Genomic DNA, 19,771 nt, shown 5'->3' on the forward strand with positions numbered 1-19,771 from the left:
TTTGTATTTTTTAGTAGAGATGGGGTTTCACCACGTTGGCCTGGGCTCGAGCGATCCACCCGCCTCAGCCTCCCAAAGTGCTGGGATTACAGGCGCGAGCCACCGCGCTTGGCCTGATCCCTCTGCTTCTTGCTTTCTCCCTTCACTTCTATCCTTACCCAAGTGCTGCAGGCCTACACATCCAGCTCATCCTCACTCCTTCCCTCAGAAGGAACTCAGGGTCATAAGGATGTACTGCTGGGCGTAGACACCGTGCACTCGCTGCTGCTTTCAGCTGCAGGAGATCCTAGCCACATGCGGTGACTCAGGCAGAGGAGCAAGCCCACACCACAGGAATGGGCTCTGGACCCCTGTGACTGCATGGGAGCAGGAGGAGGCAGTTGGTGTCCAAGCTAAGGCAGGGTGGAGGCTGTGGAGGTAGCGCAGGCTTCTGTTTGGGTCTGTAGCTAAGATGGGTCTGAATCCTTGAGCCACACGTGCACCTTGAACCTGCAAAGCAAGTCCCAGAATTTTGCAGTTCTTCCTCTTCAGTGTATAGAGTTGGGTGGAGGAAGTATAGAGCCATCATTCAGTCCTTCTAATCTCACCCAGGATCACCTGGGAGTGACCAAAATAGGCTTAATGTGATTCTAGGGCCAAAGTGAAGTCGTCCCCCATTCCCCGAGTAACCAACTTCCTGTCTATTGGCTGGTAACTGGGATGGCTTTGGAGACACAGCCTGTCTCAGAAGAGAGGAATAGCTAACCAGGAGTGATAATTCACTCAGTGCCAGTAGCACATACTGTTCTAAATCTGAAGAAGGTGGGGAGGGTTAGAAAGCAAAGGGAAGACAGTGGGGACTAAGAATGAGTGTGGGATGTCACGAAGATGCAAGGATGAATGCAAGGAGAAGAGACAGCCACAGGGTTTGTGGTTATGCTGCCTGCCATGGCCCACCTCATCCCCACATCTGAGCCCAGGCAGATGGAAGTCCCCTGCACAGCAGTGTTCTGTCCTGGAGTTTCCTCCACACCCCTTCTTGGGACCAGGGCTGTTTCCCAAATGGCATCACTGTTCCCGTGCAGGCCAGGTGAGGTGCCTGGGAGCAGGGGTAGGGTGAGGCAGGCATGGCGGTGACCTCTCAGGCAGCTTTGTTGTGGGATTTAGGGCACAGCAAGGAAACATCCAGGGCAGAGGTTGCCTCACCAGTCACATGGTACTATGTATAAGGTGGTGTTAATAGATTCTGTTTATCAATAAATGGATACAGTGGAGGTAGAAAGACTTTCTTGTTCAGTCATTGAAACAGGAGAGAGGTTACTTGACATAATCACTACGTGTTAAAGCCATAGTGTATGAAAAGTTCCCCAAAATTCTACAAGGCAAGCAACCTAGCAGGAAAATCAAAACGGGTAACAATGGGACAAATACAAATGGCCTGAAAACCCGACAGGTTTTTCAGTCTAACCAACTCAAAGAAAGCACCTTAAGTTGCGATGCCATTTCACCTGTCAGATGGGTGGGGAGGATTTGGCTCTTCCACCACCAGGGGTGAAAGGGTAGTGTGGGCCAACACCTCTTAGTGTGCAATTTTTTTTTTTTTTTTGAGACGGACCTTGACTCTGTCGCTCAGGCTGGAGTGCAGTGGCACACGATCTCGACTCACTGCAACCTCCGCCTCCCAGGTTCAAGTGATTCTGCTGCCTCAGCCTCCCGAGCAGCTGGGATTACAGGTGTGCACCACCATGCCTGGCTAATTTTTGTATTTTTAGTAGAGATGGGATTCCGCTGTGTTGGCCGGGCTAGTCACGAACTCCTGACCTCAGGTGATCCGCCCACCTTGGCCTCCCAAGGCCTCCCAAAGTGTTGGGATTACAGGCGTGAGCCACCAATGCCTGGCCATTTCTTTTACCCTGCATTCCCACTTCTAGGAACGTGTCCTATGTAAGTACTTGCTCAGCGTGCATAGAGATTTCCACACTAGCTTATTTACTGCAGGACTGCTCATAAGAGCAAAAATAGGAACGTGCCCATCTGTGGGGAACCAGTTCTAGAAACTGTGGTAGAGCCATGTGGTGGAATACTCTGGAGTCATTGAAAAGGATGAGGCTGGTTTGTATATATTAAAAAAGTTCCTGACAAGTTGGGGATACCATTGTTCAAAATCCTTATGTTTCATAGAAGGCACCAGAAGAATCTATACTGAAGGACTCAGGGGCTAACTCTGAGGAGCAGGATGGTGGTTAAGGAGGCTCTGTCACAAGATCCTGCATACCCTTCTGTATTTTTCTCCACAAGTCTGCACTACTTTCATAATTTAAAAGGCAACTGTACTTTTTTAAGGTTAAAATTAACTGTTGGTGAGGGGCCCTGGAGACAGAGCCTTATCATGTGTCCGGAGCAGAAGGGCTTTGAGATCGCAGAGACCAGGGCAGGCATCCCAGGTCTGTCGCTGTGAGCTGCAGCCCTCACCAGTGCCATCACTTCTCCGAGTCTCACTGTCTTCACCTTTACAGGCTGTGTCCTACCCAGCCTGAGGGCCCGCCAGGTGAGAGTCAGTGGCGGTATCTGACACATCACAGGTCTCAGCACCTGCTAGTTCTCTGCCCCACCCCCATGAGTTATTACTTTGGCCTCAGGAGTCCCCTGAGGGACCCATAAGGACAGGGCATGGCTTTGAGCCCTGAAACAGCAGGAAGGCTCCACAGTCACCCCTGACCCCATCCCCCCAGCAGTTCGGCACTGACTCTCACTGCACATACTGAGCTGCACACCTGCCAAGCACCTTCTCCTCACCCTCCCCCCAGTCAGGCAGCACAGACCTTCCCATCAATAAGGAAACTGAGGTTTCCAGAAACCCACTTGCCAGGGTCCCGTGGGTATGTAGGAGTAGAGACAGCTAGAGCCAGGGTTCATATCCCATTCCCTTTCTCATCCCTCCTGCTTCAGTGACATCCATCCCAATCACACTTGAGAAAGAAAGAGGAAGATAAAGTTTCCTTCCTCCTGGCCTCAGCACCTCCTCACTTGGCAGGCACTTGGTGGGTGTCAGGCTGGGCCCAGCACTGTGCCCAGGGCTGGCCATACAGTGTTGGACAAGGCTGAGTGCCTGTCCCAGGGAGCGCTCAGTTCAGGCAAACAGGACAACAGAAGTAAAGAGGCTGCTCAGTAACCCAGCCTCAAATCCCTGCAGAATTTGGCCTGACTTCAGAAGCTGCTGGGTACCTGTTTGCCTGTGAGCTCTGCCAGCGAAGTAAATAGACCAATCGGGAGCCTCCTGGCTGTCTTCACAGCCATGACAACGGCATTCTCCCAGCATTGGAGACTGGATATGCAGGAGAGCTCTCAGCCACAAATGATGTGAATAAGGTCAATAGTGTCTATTTGCTGAACTTGTAATCAAAGATGGTGAAACTGATACTTTACTCTCTGGGTGAGAGGGCTAGTGTTTACACTGAATCCAAACGTTTGGATAATGACAAGTACCTCCTCAGCAGTGACTGTGTCCTGTTGTTTATCATAATGATGTTATTGATTAGTAGTCCTGAACCTGCAGATGTGTGTAGTAGTGGAATGCCGAGGTTAAGAGCTCAGCTTCAGGAGTTGCACGGTTCTAGGTTATAATTCTTGCTCTGTCACTGTGTTAGTCAGGGTTCTCCAGAGAAGCAGAACCTGTGTGTGTGTGTGTGTGTGTGTGTGTGTGTGTGTGTGTTTTGAAAGAGAGAGATGTGTTTTAATGAATTGTTTCACACAGTTGTGGGGGTGGCAAGTCCAAATTTTGCAAGGCAGGCAGGCTGGAGAGCCGGGGAAGTTGATGTTGCAGTTCAAGTCCAAAGGCAGCCTGGAGGCAGAATCTCCTCTTCCACAGTGGGGCCATGGTAGGCACTCAGTCTTTTTTCTTTCTTTCTTTCTTTTTTTTTTTTTTTGAGACAGAGTCTCGCTCTGTCGCCCAGGCTGGAGTGCAGTGGTCGGATCTCAGCTCACTGCAAGCTCCGCCTCCCGGGTTTACGTCATTCTCCTGCCTCAGCCTCCCGAGTAGCTGGGACTACAGGCGCCCGCCACCTCGCCCGGCTAGTTTTTTTTTGTATTTTTTAGTAGAGACGGGGTTTCACCGTGTTAGCCAGGATGGTCTCGATCTCCTGACCTCGTGATCCGCCTGTCTCGGCCTCCCAAAGTGCTGGGATTACAGGCTTGAGCCACTGCGCCCGGCTGAACTCAGTCTTTTTTCTTAAGGCCTTCAGTTGTTGGATGAGGGCCACTCACATTATGGAGGTAATCTGCTTTACTCAAAGTCTTCTGATTTAAATGTTAGTTACATCTAAAAAATACCTTCCTAGTGGCCGGGCGCAGTGGCTTACACCTGTAATCCCTGCACTTTGGGAGGCCGAGGTGGGTGGATCCCCTGAGGTCAGGAGTTCGAGACCAACCTGGCCAACGTGGTGAAACCCTGTCTCTACTAAAAATACCAAAAAAACTAGCTGAGCACCTGTAATCCCAGCTACTCAGGGGGCTGAGGCAGGAGAATCGCTTGAACCCGGGAGGCAGAGATGCAGTGAGCTGAGATCGTGCATTGTACGCCAGCCTGGGGGATGAGAGCAAGACTTCATCTCAAAAAAAAAAAAAAAAAAACCTTCTTAGCAACGTTGTTTGGTCAAACTGGGCACCATGGCGTAATCAAGTTGATAGGTAAGATCAACACAGCTGCTATCAGCAAGTTACTTAAGCTTCTGAGCCTTGGAGCCTCGGCTTCCTTGCCTATAAAGTGGGGGTAAGAAGACCATCTTGAAGGGTTGTTTTGAGGTTTTACGTGAGATTAAATGGGTGTCCAGTGGAGTGCCTTTAGCGGGACACCTGCTTGCCCCCACCTCTACCCGGGACTTCATGGTGTGGGGGAAGTGGTGGAACCTTCAGAACCTGGCCCCTAGTATGGGAAGAATTCTGCCATCACCTTTCTTTGAGCAGAGAGAGAAGCAGCCCCCTTCCGTGACAGTCACATGCATGGGTGATGGCTCATTCCAAAATCCTGCACCTCTTACTGCCCCTTACCTGGTGTTGCCCCACTCTATCTCATGTTCTAGTTTTCTTGTCTCTTTCTCTTTTTTTCTATTTTATTATTTTCCTGTAGGCACAAGTGGGTTATAGTAAGTTAAGTTACATCTTACCTTTCCTTGTTTTTCTTGTTTTTCTTGTTTATTTATTTGTTTATTTTTTTGAGACAAGGTCTTATTCTGTCAGCAAAGGCTGGAGTACAGTGGTGCAATCACAGCTCACTGCAACCTCGACCTCCCAGGCTCAAGTCATCTTCCCACATTCAGGCAATCCTCCTGCCTCAGCCTCCCAAGTAGCAGGTCCCACAGGCATGTGCCACCACACCCAGCTAGTTATTTAAATTTTTTATAGAGACGGGGTCTCACTATGTTGCCAGGCTGGTCTCAAACTCCTGGGCTCAAGTGATCCTCCCGCCTCAGCCTCCCAGCGTGTTGGGATTATAGGTATGAGCCACTGCACTTGGCCTTTTGTTTTTTTTAAGTAGAGACAGTCATGCTTTGTCACCCAGGCTGGTGTACAGTGGCACTATCACAGCTCTTCTAGGCTCAAGGATCTTCCTGCCTCAGCCTCCTCAGTAGCAGGCACTATAGGCAGGTGCCATGACACCCAACTATTTTTTTTTATTTTTTGTATAGACAGGGTCTCGCTACGTTGCTCCTGGCCTCAGGTGATCCTCCTGCCTTGGCCTCCCAGAGTATTGGGATTACTGGCGTGAGCTACCACACTCAGCCGTTACCCCTTTTTTTTTTTTTGAGACAGTCTTACTCTGTTGCCAGGCAAGAGTGCAGTGGCACGATCTCAGCTCACTACAGTCTCCACTTCCCCACCCCCAGGTTCAAGTGATTCTCCTGCCTTAGCCTCCCGAGTAGCTGGGATTACAGGCATGAGCTACCACACTCAGCCGTTACCCCTTTTTTTTTTTTTGAGACAGTCTTACTCTGTTGCCAGGCAAGAGTGCAGTGGCACGATCTCAGCTCACTACAGTCTCCACTTCCCCACCCCCAGGTTCAAGTGATTCTCCTGCCTTAGCCTCCCGAGTAGCTGGGATTACAGGCATGAGCCACTGTGCCTGGCTAATTTTTATATTTTTAGTAGAGACAGGGTTTCACCATGTTGGCCAGGATGGTTTCAATCCCTTGACCTCATGATCCACCCGCATCGGCATCCCAAAGTGCTGGGATTACAGGCGTGAGCCACAACGCCTGGCCCTGCTGTTACTTTCTTACCTCAGCTATTTGAGGGCAGAGTCTAGGTCCTGCCCTGCATATAGAAGGTGCTTATCATGTGTCTTTTGAGTGAACACAGAGGGTGACATTGTCACGTGCAGTGCCAACAGCAACCAAATGACTAGACACCTGCTGACTTTCCATGGCCACAGGGAGGAAGAGAAAGGCACCTGCAGGAGGTGTGAATAATCTAAGGGTATTGGCCACTGTAGACAAGACTCGGTGGTGGAAGTGAGCTCCGAGATCCAAAGGGAACGTGAGTAGAGATATGCAGAGTCTAGCAGAGGAAGCAGACGTGCAGGCCACAAAAACAAAATTACAAGAAATGCCACAACGCAAGCATATGCTCATGGACTGCACAGATTCAAGGAGGAAATGCCAGAAACCCTGCCTGCCCCAGCATCTGCGTGGGCGTCCACAAAGGGTTTCTGTCATGTTCTCTCTTTTTCTTCCAACATCCGGTGCTGTGAGTTTTATTGTCCCTGTTATAATGCCTCCAGGAGTGGCAGGTCCTGCCCAGCCCCGTCAGCCAGTTGGTGCTTCGGTCAGGACACCCAGGCAGCCTGAGGACTGCCAATTGTGCAGAGAGCTATCACGTGCCTGCTGCGTGCCCAGCACCTCACACAGCTCTCAGTGCCAGACCACGCTGGTGCCCTGGTGGACAAAGTTCCTGGCCTTGTGGCCCTTATGTCCTAGTGGGTGGCTCCCAACAATGAACACACACAGGATATGTCAGGCGGTGACAAAGGCCTGAGAAGACCAAAGCAGCTTCACCCTCCCAGAGCACAGCTTTTCCCTCCCAGTCCCGAGAGATGGAGGGAGCCCACTCACCCAGTCTGGGTCAAGAGGAACAGTTACACACCTTGGAATGACTGAAGTTTGGAGCTAAGGTGCCAGGACAAGACAGGCCATTTTAGGAACCAGAGACTTGTGTCACCCCTAAACCTCACCAGCTAGGAGGGGAGCAGCCCACTGGGTCCTCTCTGCCACGGTTGGGTGCTTCTTGTGCTCCCCCTCCTGTGGCCAGGATAGGGGAAGGAGGCTTTCCTGCTGCCACTTCTAGGACCCAAGGGGAAGCTGGGGGAGTGGGGAGACCGTGTGGGGAGGATGGAGTGCACTTTGGTCGGTAGCAGGTGGATAGTTACTCACATGGTGGGGAAATGAAGGTTGCTTGGCGTGTATAGTAGAGAGGTATTACTGCAGGCCTGGAAAACATTAGTCTGGGTTCATCTCCATGGCTTGGGTCCCGCTGATGTCCCCTTCTACTCAAAATGGCTGATTCTCTGGTTTGGAGGTTTGGCACCTGCTTTGGGGGAGGTCGCTCAGTCATTAGAGAAGAGTGCAGAGGTTGGACGATCATCATGGCAGAAGCAGGACAGCTGGTATGTGAGGCCATGAAACCAGCTCTGGGCTAGGAGTCAGGAAGCTGAGGCTTAGTTCAGGTCCCCTTTCCAAGATGAAGAGATCATTTCTGAGTGTCCAAAGGGCACTGGGAAGAGATTCGTAGCAGTTCTTAGGAAATCATCTGACAGCAGGTGTATCCTGAAGTCATAGCCTTAGCAAACTGCCTTCCCCACCAATACACTCAACACCTTGTGGTTCAAACATCTATACATTTGATAGAAAAACCTGGAGAAATTCAGTGTGTTCTTAATCAATATGACTGATACCTAAGCTGTTCTACTCAAGCAAGAAGTTTCATGGGAATGAACGTGAGCTTCTTGAGAGATTGTTTACAGCATCCCTGGAGTCTATGCAAGAATAGAACTTCCTCTGGGGGATGGTGGGGAGGCTAGCTCTGCAGAGGTCTACAGTCCTGCAGTTTCTGCAAAACACATTGCACACATCTCCACATGGGCCACACAGTGGCAACCTCTGAACCAGGAGAGCTGCTTCCTAAGGGCCATCTAAAGATTGTGTGTCTGCTTTCTCCCTCTTGCTTTCCTCCTCCCAAAACACAGCCATTTTCCTCCCTACTGCTGCCGCATAGTGAGTTCAGCCCAGGAAGCCTTTGACTCAACCCCAGTGGTAATAGCTGCCGTGTACTGAACATCTTCTGTATGTTAGGCTCTGGGAGAAGCACTGTGGAGACTTTTTGCCCGTCCTCCCAGAGAAGCTGTCAATACCCCTGGTTCAGGTTCTAGGTGAAGAAACTGGTCCTGACCTCAGGTTCTAGGTGAAGAAACTGGTCCTTAGAAAAGTTGACTCCCTGAGGCCACACAGCTGTTAAGTGACTGAGCTGAGGGCTGTGGGGCTGTTCCCACGCCCTGGCTTCCAGGCCTGGCAGCGTGTGGAGCTGCCCCTCCATCGTGTGTCCACAGACCTCTCCCGGAGCTCCTCGCCACCCTCACTGCTGGACCAGCTGCAGATGGGCTGTGACGGGGCCTCGTGTGGCAGCCTCAACATGGAGTGCCGGGTGTGCGGGGACAAGGCATCGGGCTTCCACTACGGCGTCCATGCATGTGAGGGGTGCAAGGTACGGACTCGGGGGAGCGGTCGCTGGCCACTGAGGCGCTGGTCACGTGGTGAATTGACCCTCCACAAAGCTTTCCCTGCCTTGGGGTAGGGCCCTGACTGTGTCCACTGCAGAATTCCTGCCCAGGAGGCAGCCAGACCCTTGGGCTCCAGACCTCAGCTCTGGGCACTGCAGGAGAGGAGGGAGTTCCCTTGTCAAGCCTACCCTGCCAGGCACCTGTGTTGACCCAGCTTTGTGGGTGATTGTGCCCCCCTGGGGACCAGGCAGGCAGGACAGAATGAGGGTCTTGGGCTGAGGTCTGGGTTTCCTGTTTCTCAAAGCTCAAAGGGGGCTCTTTGAGAAAAAGGACAGACATTTGTTTTTCCACTGACATTTGTGGATCCTTCCTAACTTCACACACATCAAAATCTCACGATTATTTTATTGAACCACCACCTCACAAATATACAGAACCAGATAAATTTATGAGAAACCAAGTTAGCCGTGAGACAATCTTATGTTACCAAACTAACAAAGAAGCTTTTTTTTTTTTTTTTGAGATGGAATCTTGCTCTGTCACCTAGGCTGGAGTGCACTGGCGTGATCTCAGTTAATTGCAACCTCCACCTCCCGGGTTCAGGAGATTCTCCTGCCTCAGCCTCCAGAGTAGCTGGGATTACAGGTACACACCACTATGCCTGGCTAATTTTCGTACTTTTAGTAGAGATGGGGTTTCACCATGTTGGCCAGGCTGGTCTTGAACTCCTGACCTCAGGTGATACACCTGTCTCGGCCTCCCAAAGTGCTGGGATTACAGGCGTGAGCCACTCTGCCCAGCCCCAACAAAGAAGCTTTAGGACTTCTTTAGGCATTTAAAATAGTTGTGTTCTTTTTGTTTTTTGTTTTTTTGAGACAGAGTTTCACTATTATTGTCCAGGCTGGAGTGTAATGGCGCGATCTTGGCTCACTGCAACCTCTGCCTCGCGTGTTCAGGAGATTTCCCTGCCTCAACCTCCTGGGTAGGTGGGATTACAGGGGTGTGCCACCACACTTGGCTAATTTTTCTGTATTTTTAGTAGAGACGGGGTTTCACCATCTTGGCCAGGCTGGTCTCAAACTCCTGACCTCAGGTGATCGGCCCACCTTGGCTTCCCAAAGTCTGGGATTACAGGCATGAGCCACTGCGCCCAATCTAAAATAGTTTTAATTAAAGTTTCAGAATTATTTATTTTCCTTCTCCATCTCCCCTCCAAAAAAATTTCTCCTCATTACTTCCAAATTTCAGGAGTATGCATTATCAGGCCCTTTGGCACAACCTCCCCCCACCTCCTGGTGGCCTTTCCTCACCTGTTCTTGGTGCCTCAGGGCTTCTTCCGTCGGACGATCCGCATGAAGCTGGAGTACGAGAAGTGTGAGCGCAGCTGCAAGATTCAGAAGAAGAACCGCAACAAGTGTCAGTACTGCCGTTTCCAGAAGTGCCTGGCACTGGGCATGTCACACAACGGTGAGAGCTGACCAGGGCAACACGGGCTGCTGGCTCCACACCGCCTGAAACCAGGGTCCAGGGAGCCCTCGGGGCAGCCCAGAGGGGGCGCCTGTAGAGCAGTGCCTGGCACACAGTAAGCACCATGGCTGTTGGCTGTTGGCTTTGCTGATCTGGACCTTGGGTCTTAGAGCCTAAGACCTGCCAGTTCCTCAGACTGCCAGCATCTACCATGGTCCCAGGCCTGGGGTAGTCTCTACCTCCCTGTACCTGAGGTTTACCCATTCTGGCCCAGAAGGGAACTGAGAATTGATAACAGCTTGAACAATTTGGGGAACACCTGTCCCAGAAACTCAAGCCTGTCTCAGATGACCTGACGCAGCATGAAAGCTACTGCCAAGGCCAGGGATCCCCTTGGCCCTTCTTGGTTATAGAAGGCAGGCGGTAGCCAGTAAGTGACCATATCTGTCAACTGCCAGGAGCCAGGCAGAAGTTTCTTGGAGGTCAGCCACTCCCCAGAGACAAAGCCTTCTCTGCCCTGTGCTCCAGGCCTCCTGCAGAGCCTTGTCTTCGGACTCCTAGGGTAGGATATTGCAAAGCCCACCTGTCCCCTTAGTACCTCTCTGAGTCAGACCCCTAGAGGACAGGGGAGAGCCTCTTGTGATCTTGACAGGCAGGTTAGCTGCTTGGCCAGCTTTTACCCAGGGATGCCCTAACTGCCTTGCATCTTAGAGGGTTAGCAGGACCTGAGCCCTCCATTTGCAGCTGTCCTGGGTAATGGGGTCTGGCAGGTCTGGGTTTGACTCCTTTCCTAGGAAATCTCAGAACTGACTGAATCCCTCTCCTCATGCTAACTCTGAGAGAAGTCGCATTTGTATCCTACTTAATTACTAATGACAACAATTTTTTAGTGCTTACTATGTGAGGATTCTTATTTAATTGATCTAATAACTCAGTACATTTTTAAAAGTATTAGCCTCATTTTTCTGATTAAAAAAGAAAAGTGGCCAGGTGCAGTGGCTCACACCTGTAATCCCATCACTTTGGGAGGCTAAGCAGGCAGGAGGATTGCTTGAGTCCAGGAGTTTAAGACCAGCCTGAGCAACGTAGTGAGACCGTATCTCTACAAAAAAAAAAAAAAAAAAAAAAAAATTAGCCAGGCTTGGTGGTGGCATGCATCTGTAGTCTCAGCTACTCAGAAGGTTGAGGTGGGAGGATCACTTTAGCCAAGGAGGTCAAAGCTGCAGTGAGCCATGATTTGCCACTGTACTCCAGCCTGGACAAGAGTGGAGACCCTGTCTCAAAAAAAAGAAAAGAAAAAAGCCGGGCATAGTGGCACACGCCTATAATCCCAGCATTTTGGGAGGCCAAGGCGGGTGGATCACCTGAGGTCAGCAGTTCGAGAGCATCCTGGCCAAGATGGTGAAACCCCATCTCTACTAAAAAAAAATACAAAAACTAGCCGGGCATGGTGGCGGACACCTGTAATCCCAGCTACTTGGGAGACTGAGGCAGAGAATTGCTTGAGCCCGGGAGGCAGAGGTTGTAGTGAGCTGAGATCGTGCCACTGTACTCCAGCCTGGGAGACAGAGCAAGACTCTGTCTCAAAAAAAAGAAAAAGAAAAGTGAAGGAGTCTGCCCCAAGTCACACAGCTAGTAAACTGCTAACCTGGAACTCACATCCAGGCCTTTGTCACCAAAGTCTGTCTTACCCCAGTCAGAGTAGCTCAGTCACTCAGTATGTTAGAGCCCTTGTGTTCTGGGCACTGTGAACAAAACAGACAAAATCACTGCTCTTGCAAAGATACACCCCCCAAAAAAAATCACGTCTTGTGGAGCTTGCAATCTGGAGGGGCCACCCCAGCATTCCCACCTTGCTGACTCTAGAGCGTCTGGGGGCCCTGGGCTCCAAAAGGATTTGGCCCATGCACCTGTAAAGGGATGGGGATGTCAGAGGTGCTGGGGCCTGCCTGGGCTCCTTGCTGACTGCCCTCTTCCCTGTGCAGCTATCCGTTTCGGCCGGATGCCGGAGGCTGAGAAGAGGAAGCTGGTGGCGGGGCTGACGGCAAATGAGGGGAGCCAGTACAACCCACAGGTGGCCGACCTGAAGGCCTTCTCCAAGCACATCTACAATGCCTACCTGAAAAACTTCAACATGACCAAAAAGAAGGCCCGCAGCATCCTCACTGGCAAAGCCAGCCACACAGCGGTGAGTGTTGCTGCTCGGCCTGGCAGTATCCTGGGCTCTGGGTCCCACTGCTGCCTGCCTGACTCCTGGGAGAGCCAGGCCTTCTCCCTCCCTCAACTTCATGGTGCAGGCAAGGGATATGGGGAGCACAGGGTGGGGGTCTCCCGAATCCTGGTCTCTAACAGGGCCTGGTTTTCAGCCCTTTGTGATCCACGACATCGAGACATTGTGGCAGGCAGAGAAGGGGCTGGTGTGGAAGCAGCTGGTGAACGGCCTGCCTCCCTACAAGGAGATCAGCGTGCACGTCTTCTACCGCTGCCAGTGCACCACGGTGGAGACCGTGCGGGAGCTCACCGAGTTCGCCAAGAGCATCCCCAGCTTCAGCAGCCTCTTCCTCAACGACCAGGTTACCCTTCTCAAGTATGGCGTGCACGAGGCCATCTTCGCCATGCTGGCCTCCATCGTCAACAAGGATGGGCTGCTGGTAGCCAACGGCAGTGGCTTTGTCACCCGCGAGTTCCTGCGCAGCCTCCGCAAACCCTTCAGTGATATCATTGAGCCCAAGTTTGAATTTGCTGTCAAGTTCAACGCCCTGGAACTTGACGACAGTGACCTGGCCCTATTCATTGCAGCCATCATTCTGTGTGGAGGTGAGTGAGAGTGTGGCAGGCGGGCTGGCCCGGCACACCCAGTCGTCCTGGGGGCTGGCCCACGCTGCAGGGCACTGTGCCTGAGCTCTGACAGTGTGGGGAAGTGTCCCTTTGATCTTCGCAGTGGAACATGCAAGGCACTGACTGACCATGCAGGATTAGCTCCATCTCATTATGTATGTAGATGGAGGTGGAGATAGAAAAGAGACTCAGCCAGACATGGTGGCTCACGCCTGTAATCCCAGCACTTTGGCAGGCCAAGGCGGGCGAATCACTTGAGGTCAGGAGTTTGAAACTAGCCTGGCCAACATGGTGAAACCCCATCTCTACTAAAAATACAAAAAATTAGCCAGATGTGGTGGCACGCACCTGTAATCCCAGCTACTTGGGAGGCTGAGCCAGGAGAATCGGAGAGGTGGAGGTTGCAGTGAGCCAAAATCCCACCACTGCACTCCAACCTGGGTGACAGAGCGAGACCCTGTCTCGAAAAAAAGGAAAAGGACTAACAGGCAGTATGCTGTCATGTTAATGTGGGGTGGAAAAATTGTCTGCATTGTCTCTGCATTTTTTAAATTCCAACACAATAAATACAATAATAACTGTGCTAACTAACCGTGGCCTAGAGCTTACTTCATGCCAGGCACTGTTCCTTTTCATCGATGATGACTCACTTGATCCTCACAACAAACCTGTGCAGGAAGAATGTTTTCTATCTCCATTTTACACATCAGAGAGGCTGAGTGACCTGCCCATAGCTTCATCTATAGGCTGTGGCAGACACAGGATTTGAATTAAGCATTGAGTCTCTTAACCACGATACTATGTTGCCTAATCGGGGCAGGGGGGGAAAAACCATTGGCAAAAAACAAAAGAAGTAGATTAAGACCAGGGGTACGGAGACTAGAACACCCAGTGGAGCATTGCTGACGGGACAGGGCTTGGTCTGTCACGGGACAGGGCTTGGTCTGTCACAGCCAAGGAGGCCTGCTGTCCCCTGGGCCAAGTCACCTCTTGGGGTGGAGGTAGGGGAGCTCCAGTGCCTTTCTGAGCTCCCTGGCATGCCCTGTGTCCCCACAGACCGGCCAGGCCTCATGAACGTTCCACAGGTGGAGGCTATCCAGGACACCATCCTGCGTGCCCTCGAATTCCACCTGCAGGCCAACCACCCCGATGCCCAGTACCTCTTCCCCAAGCTGTTGCAGAAGATGGCTGACCTGCGGCAGCTGGTCACCGAGCATGCGCAGATGATGCAGCGGATCAAGAAGACCGAGACCGAGACCTCGCTGCACCCTCTGCTCCAGGAGATCTACAAGGACATGTACTAAGGGCGGCACCCAGGCCTCCCTGCAGGCTCCAGTGGGGCTGGCACTGGAGGGGCCCACCCACGTGACTTTTCCGTTGACCAGCCCTTGAGCACCTGGCCTGGAGCAGCGGAGTCCCATGCTCGCTGTCAGACACATGACACCCACCGCCTCTGGCTCCCTGTGCCCTCTCTCCCGCTTCCTCCAGCCAGCTCTCTTCCTGTCTGTTGTCTCCCTCTTTCTCAGTTCCTCTTTCCTTTCTAATTCGCTTACTCTATTTCTTCCTTTCTGTAGGCTTCTCCTCTTCCCTTCTCCCTTGCCCTCCCTTTCTCCACGCCCCATGTCTGTCCTCCTTTCTTATTCTGTGAGATGTTTTGTATGATTTCACCAGCAGCATAGAACAGGACCTCTGCTTTTGCACACGCTTTCTCCAGGAGCAGAAGGGAGTGGGGCCTGCCCTCTGCCCCATCATTGCACCTGCAGTCTTAGGGTCCTCACTTCTGTCTCCTGTCTTCAGAGCAAAAGACTTGAGCCATCCAAAGAAACACTAAGCTGTCTGGGCCTGGGTTCCAGGGAAGGCTGAGCATGGCCTGGACTGACTGCAGCAGCCTGTAGTCATAGAGTCCCCGCTGTAAAGGACAGTGGGCAGGAGGCCCAGGCTGAGAGCCAGATGCCTCCCCAAGACTGTAATTGCTCCTCCGAGGCTGAGGCCACCCACTGACCCAACTGATCCTGCTCCAGCAGCACTCCTCAGCTCCACTGACACCCAGCGTCCTTCCATCTTCTTCACACTGGTTTGCCAGGCCAGTGTTGCTGATGGCTCCCTGCACTGGCCGCTGGACGGCAGTCTCCCAGCTTGGAAGTAGGCAGGGTTCCCTCCAGGTAGGCCCCCACCTCATTGAAGAGGAGCAAGTCTCAAGAGAAGGAGGAGGGGTTGGTGGTTGGAGGAAGCAGCACACGCAATTCTGCCCCTAGGACTGGGGGTCTGAGTTCTGGGGTCAGGCCAGGGAGAGCTCAGGGCAGGCCTTCCGCCAGCATACCCACTGCCCCCCTGCCCAGTAGCAGCCACCCACATTATGTCGGCACCCAGGGCCAAGGCCTGGCCTCACATCCTACTGCTCCTTTCTCTAGCTGGCTCCATGGGAGCTCAGGCCCCACTCTCCCTGAAACTGCCCCCTCCAGCACACACACAAGCACTGAAATCACTTTACCTGCAGGCTCCATGCACCTCCCTTCCCTCCCTGAGGCAAGTGAGAACCCGGAGAGAGGGGCCTGCAGGTGGGCAGGCAGGGCTGGGCCAGGTCTCTGGGGAGGCAGGAGTCCTGCAGGTCCTGCTGAGTCAGCCCAGCACCTGCTCCCAGTGGGAGCTTCCTGGGATAAACTGAGCCTGTTCATTCTGATGTCCATTTGTCCCAACAGCTCTGCCGCCCTCCTCTTCCCCTTTACTCAGCCCAGCTGGCCACCTAGAAGCCTCCCTGCACAGCCTCTGGTGTCCGGGGACCTTGTGGGACCAGTCCCACACCGCTGGTCCCTGCCCTCCCCTGCTTCCAGGTTGAGGTGCACTCACCTCAGAACAGGGCCAAAGCACAGCTGGGCATGCCATGTCTGAGTAGGGCAGAGCCCTCCAGGCCTGCAGGGGCAAGGGGCTGGCTGTAGTCTCAGAGCACAGAGGTAGGAGAGCTGGAGTTCGAGCCCAGGCTTCCTGGGTCCTGCCTGGTCCTCCCTCCCAAGGGGCCATTCTGTGTGTGACTCTGGGTGGAAGTGCTCAGCCCTTGCCCCTACTGGCGCTGTGGCCTCCCTTCCATGCCCCAGGATCACTCTCTACTGGCAGAATTCTTCCAGCTCCCCACCCACCCAGCTGATGGGGGTTGGGGTGCTTCCTTTCAGGCCAAGGCTATGAAGGGATGGCTGCTGGGACCCACCTCCCCCTCCCCTACCACGTGCCGCATCCCTGCCCCGACCCCTGCCCCGACCCGGGTCTGGTGCTGAGGATACAGCTCTTCTCAGTGTCTGAACAATCTCCAAAATTGAAATGTATATTTTTGCTAGGAGCCCCAGCTTCCTGTGTTTTTAATATAAATAGTGTACACAGACTGACGAAACTTTAAATAAATGGGAATTAAATATTTAAGAGCCGACTGGAAGCTGACTCAGTTACTTGAATGTTTTTCCTGGGGCTGACAGGGCTCCACACCTCCTCCACATCCAGTACTGGAGGGCAAAGGAGGCTTTGGGTGCCGAAGCCCTCCTGTGCCTCCACCTCGCTTTGCTCACCACTTGTCAGTCGGGTGGACGACTGTGCCATTTCCACCCTGCAGAGAGAATTTGGGGTGTGAGGGTACAAAGGATGTGTGGTACCCTGGTGGAGCAACTGGGCTCTGGGGAACGGGAAGGCCCCTGGAGGAGGCGGATGCAGGACTCAATAGATCAAAGCCAGTTTTTCATCACCACGAGAGGTCATGGCTTTCCTCTCCTGTGCTGCCACCCGGTTCTCTCCTGTCTTTCCTGAGACACCAGGTCCCCAGGGGTCCAGTAGAGCCCAGCCCCCAGCAGCCATGGGTTTGTCTGCAGTGCGAGGCCAGGTCAGGGTATGTAACAGAGTATGTGTTTATCTAGTCAGGAAAAAACTACAGCTAAATAGTTCCAAATGGGGAATGTACTGCAGGGAGTTGTTGCAAAAGTATTGGAAGTACTGAAAGATCAACAGGGGGAAATAGAGGTCATCCAGAGATGAGTAACTGCAGGAAGCCATTCTCACCTCCAGGGCTGAATGGGAAAATGGTATCATTTGGGGGCCACCATTGCTAGAACACACACTGACACTGCAGCAACCAGGAGCCTGAAGTCACCAGTTGATTTGACTGTAGAACCAGACTGCTGGCACCTGAGTTCATGCACATGGTACATATGGGGCCACCAGAGTGCCCAAGGCCACCACCACTGCTGCCCCTGTGACCTCACTGCTTGAGTGCTGTAGCCCCATAACTCATAGCCTGGTCTCAGCTGCTTCTGCCAGAAGTGCTGTCAGAGTTTGGGGTTGGGGAAGCAAAGGATTCTTCCTTCTGCCTATCTTCCAGTCTGTTGCTTTTACCTCCCATTGGGGGAAAAAAATGGATGGTAGTCTAGGAAATGGAGTTTGTAGACTTCCACCCGTAGAGGAGCATGTGGAAGGGTGGGAATTGAACCAAGCATCTGCAGGCAAACAACTAGCACAGCGTACAGGCACCAGCCCCAGTGTGAGGGATCCTAGATGCCCACAGCTAAGGGATGGTCACTACAGCACTTGCCTCCCTGTTTTCTCTCTTTGCTGGTCATCTTGGCAGAGCAATGGGCATCTCTGAAATTGGTAGCCTTTTTTATAATGGAATATTCTGGTTTACTTGGTGTTATAAGTAGAATGTTCATTCAGAAACAGAATGCTTGTTCCTCAGTACTCTAAGGAAAAATTAGCATTTAAACAAAAAGTTTTCTCAGCAAGGCAATTTTACTTTCTGCAGAAAGGGTGTTCCTCACAGATGGAACAATGGCGAGACTGCACACGAACAAAGGAGGGAAGCAATTTTTATCCCTTACACAGCTTGTCCTTGCTACTGTGTTCTGTCTCCATTGGCTGCAGCCGGACCGCACAATCTAAGCTAAACCCGGCTAGCTAATAACTTAAAACTTTATCCTAAATAGGTAAAGGCAAGGGAGAACAAAGGAAAAGAGGAAGTTGCTTGCAAAAGGACTTAGAAAAGTAATAACAAAATACATTGGTTAAAGTACAAGGACATCGAACGTACTCATTCCCTTATATCTAATAGCTACACAGGATAGGGCTTAACAGAGTTGTTAGCACAGAACAAGGTGGCTTGAAGGAAGTTAGTCTTTAAAAGAAACTATTATTTCTAACACTTATGATTTATTTTTTAACAAGAAGGGAAACTTTGAAGAGGAACCTTTTTACTTTCTACACTTGGTTTATTTTTCTCACCTCCCTATTCTTTCCCACACTATCAAGTGGGGAAAAAATAGTCAAAGACTGTGTGTGTTTCAGTTATTAAAGGCCAGTCCTCTTCCCAGCACTGAAGAGGTAAGAACCCCATATACTAAATAACCAGTTCTCATTCAGTTCAGAGAGTCGAAGCTGTCTCAACCACTTTATCTGGGTTCTGGTGCTGCAAAGAGCATCATATTACTCTGGCCCCTGTTGTTACTATCCCTAACTGCTATTCCTTATTACGCAGCTATTTATGCATTATACATACATCACCTCTAATCTTATAAGGTAAACCTTATCACCTGTCATTTTACAGAGGAGGAAGCACAATGAGAGATTAAGGGGTGTGCCTGTGGTCACAGCTAGGAAGAGGCATGGCCAGTATTCCATCCACAGCCTTAGGATCTCTGCTTTTCACCCAGGATCAAAACTTTGGAGACAATAGTTGGTCACCTGGTCTCTTCTTAATAATGCTCAGGACACATGAATCAAACATTTAAACTAAAAAAATAAGAAAGCAAACTTAGGAGACTTAGAAGATTCTCTTGGCAATAATTCTATAAACCTAAAAGTATTTTGAAATTAGAAGTTTATTAGAGAGATGGCCAGGCGTGGTGGCTCATACCTGTAATCCCAGCACTTTGAGAGGCCAAGGTGAGTGGATCACCTGAGATCAGGAGTTTGAGACCAGCCTTGCCAACACGTTAAAACTCGGTCTCTACTAAACATACCAAAAACAAAAACAAACAAAAACCTGGGCATGGTGGTGTACACCTGTAATCCCAGCTACTCAGGAGGCTGAGGCTGGAGATCACTTGAACCCAGGAGTTCGAGGTAGCAGTGAGCTGAGTTCACACCACTGCACTCCAGCCTGGGTGACAGAGAGAGACTCTCTGTCTCAAAAAAAAAAAAAAATGATTTGAAAGAAAGAAAGAAAGAAACAGGGTCCTGAGCTTGTAGTATCCCTGGGAAGCCTGGCAAAAGCAAATGCAAAACCTTTCTGGAGGACAGATACAGGCAGTAGAGAATTCCCACAAAATCCTAGATACAAAAAAACAAGCCTGCATGAAAATAGACATAACAACCAGTGAAATTAGAGCCCTGGCACCTAAAAAAAATATAACTATTGACTGTTATAAAGGAAATAAATGTTTTACTTGGGAGGCTGAGGCAGGAGGATCACTTGAGCCCAGGTATTCGAGGTTGCAGTGAGCTATGATTGCACCACTGCACTCCAGCATGGGTGACAGAGTGAGACCCTGTCTCAGAAAAATAGGCCGGGCACAGTGCCTCGTGCCTGTATCCCAGTACTTTGGGAGGCCAAGGCGGGCAGATCACAAGTTCAGAAGATTGAGACCATCCTGGCTACCACGGTGAAACCTGGTCTCTACTAAAAATACAAAAAATTAGCCAGGAGTGGTGGTGGGCGCCTGTAATCCCAGTTACTTGGGAGGCTGAGGC

At 51.4% G+C, this 19,771-nt stretch overlaps 1 protein-coding gene across 3 annotated transcripts in view; it reads left to right on the forward strand.

Moving 5' to 3' along the window:
- Nucleotides 1-16,464, forward strand: part of PPARD (peroxisome proliferator-activated receptor delta) — a 91,988-nt gene extending 75,524 nt beyond the window's left edge. For 2 of the 3 annotated variants that reach the window (XM_011986553.1, XM_011986554.1), the window contains 5 exons: nt 8,576-8,730; nt 10,075-10,213; nt 12,199-12,401; nt 12,580-13,030; nt 14,108-16,464. In XM_011986553.1, coding sequence (XP_011841943.1) covers nt 8,576-8,730; nt 10,075-10,213; nt 12,199-12,401; nt 12,580-13,030; nt 14,108-14,355 — 1,196 coding nt within the window. In that variant the 3' untranslated portion in view covers nt 14,356-16,464. The remainder of the gene's footprint in view (nt 1-8,575; nt 8,731-10,074; nt 10,214-12,198; nt 12,402-12,579; nt 13,031-14,107) is intronic. The other variant, XM_011986555.1, reaches the window with a different exon arrangement.
- The last annotated feature ends 3,307 nt before the right edge of the window (nt 16,465-19,771 follow it).

This window comes from Mandrillus leucophaeus, unplaced genomic scaffold, assembly GCF_000951045.1.
Source record: "Mandrillus leucophaeus isolate KB7577 unplaced genomic scaffold, Mleu.le_1.0 Scaffold3, whole genome shotgun sequence".
NCBI lineage: Eukaryota > Metazoa > Chordata > Mammalia > Primates > Cercopithecidae > Mandrillus > Mandrillus leucophaeus.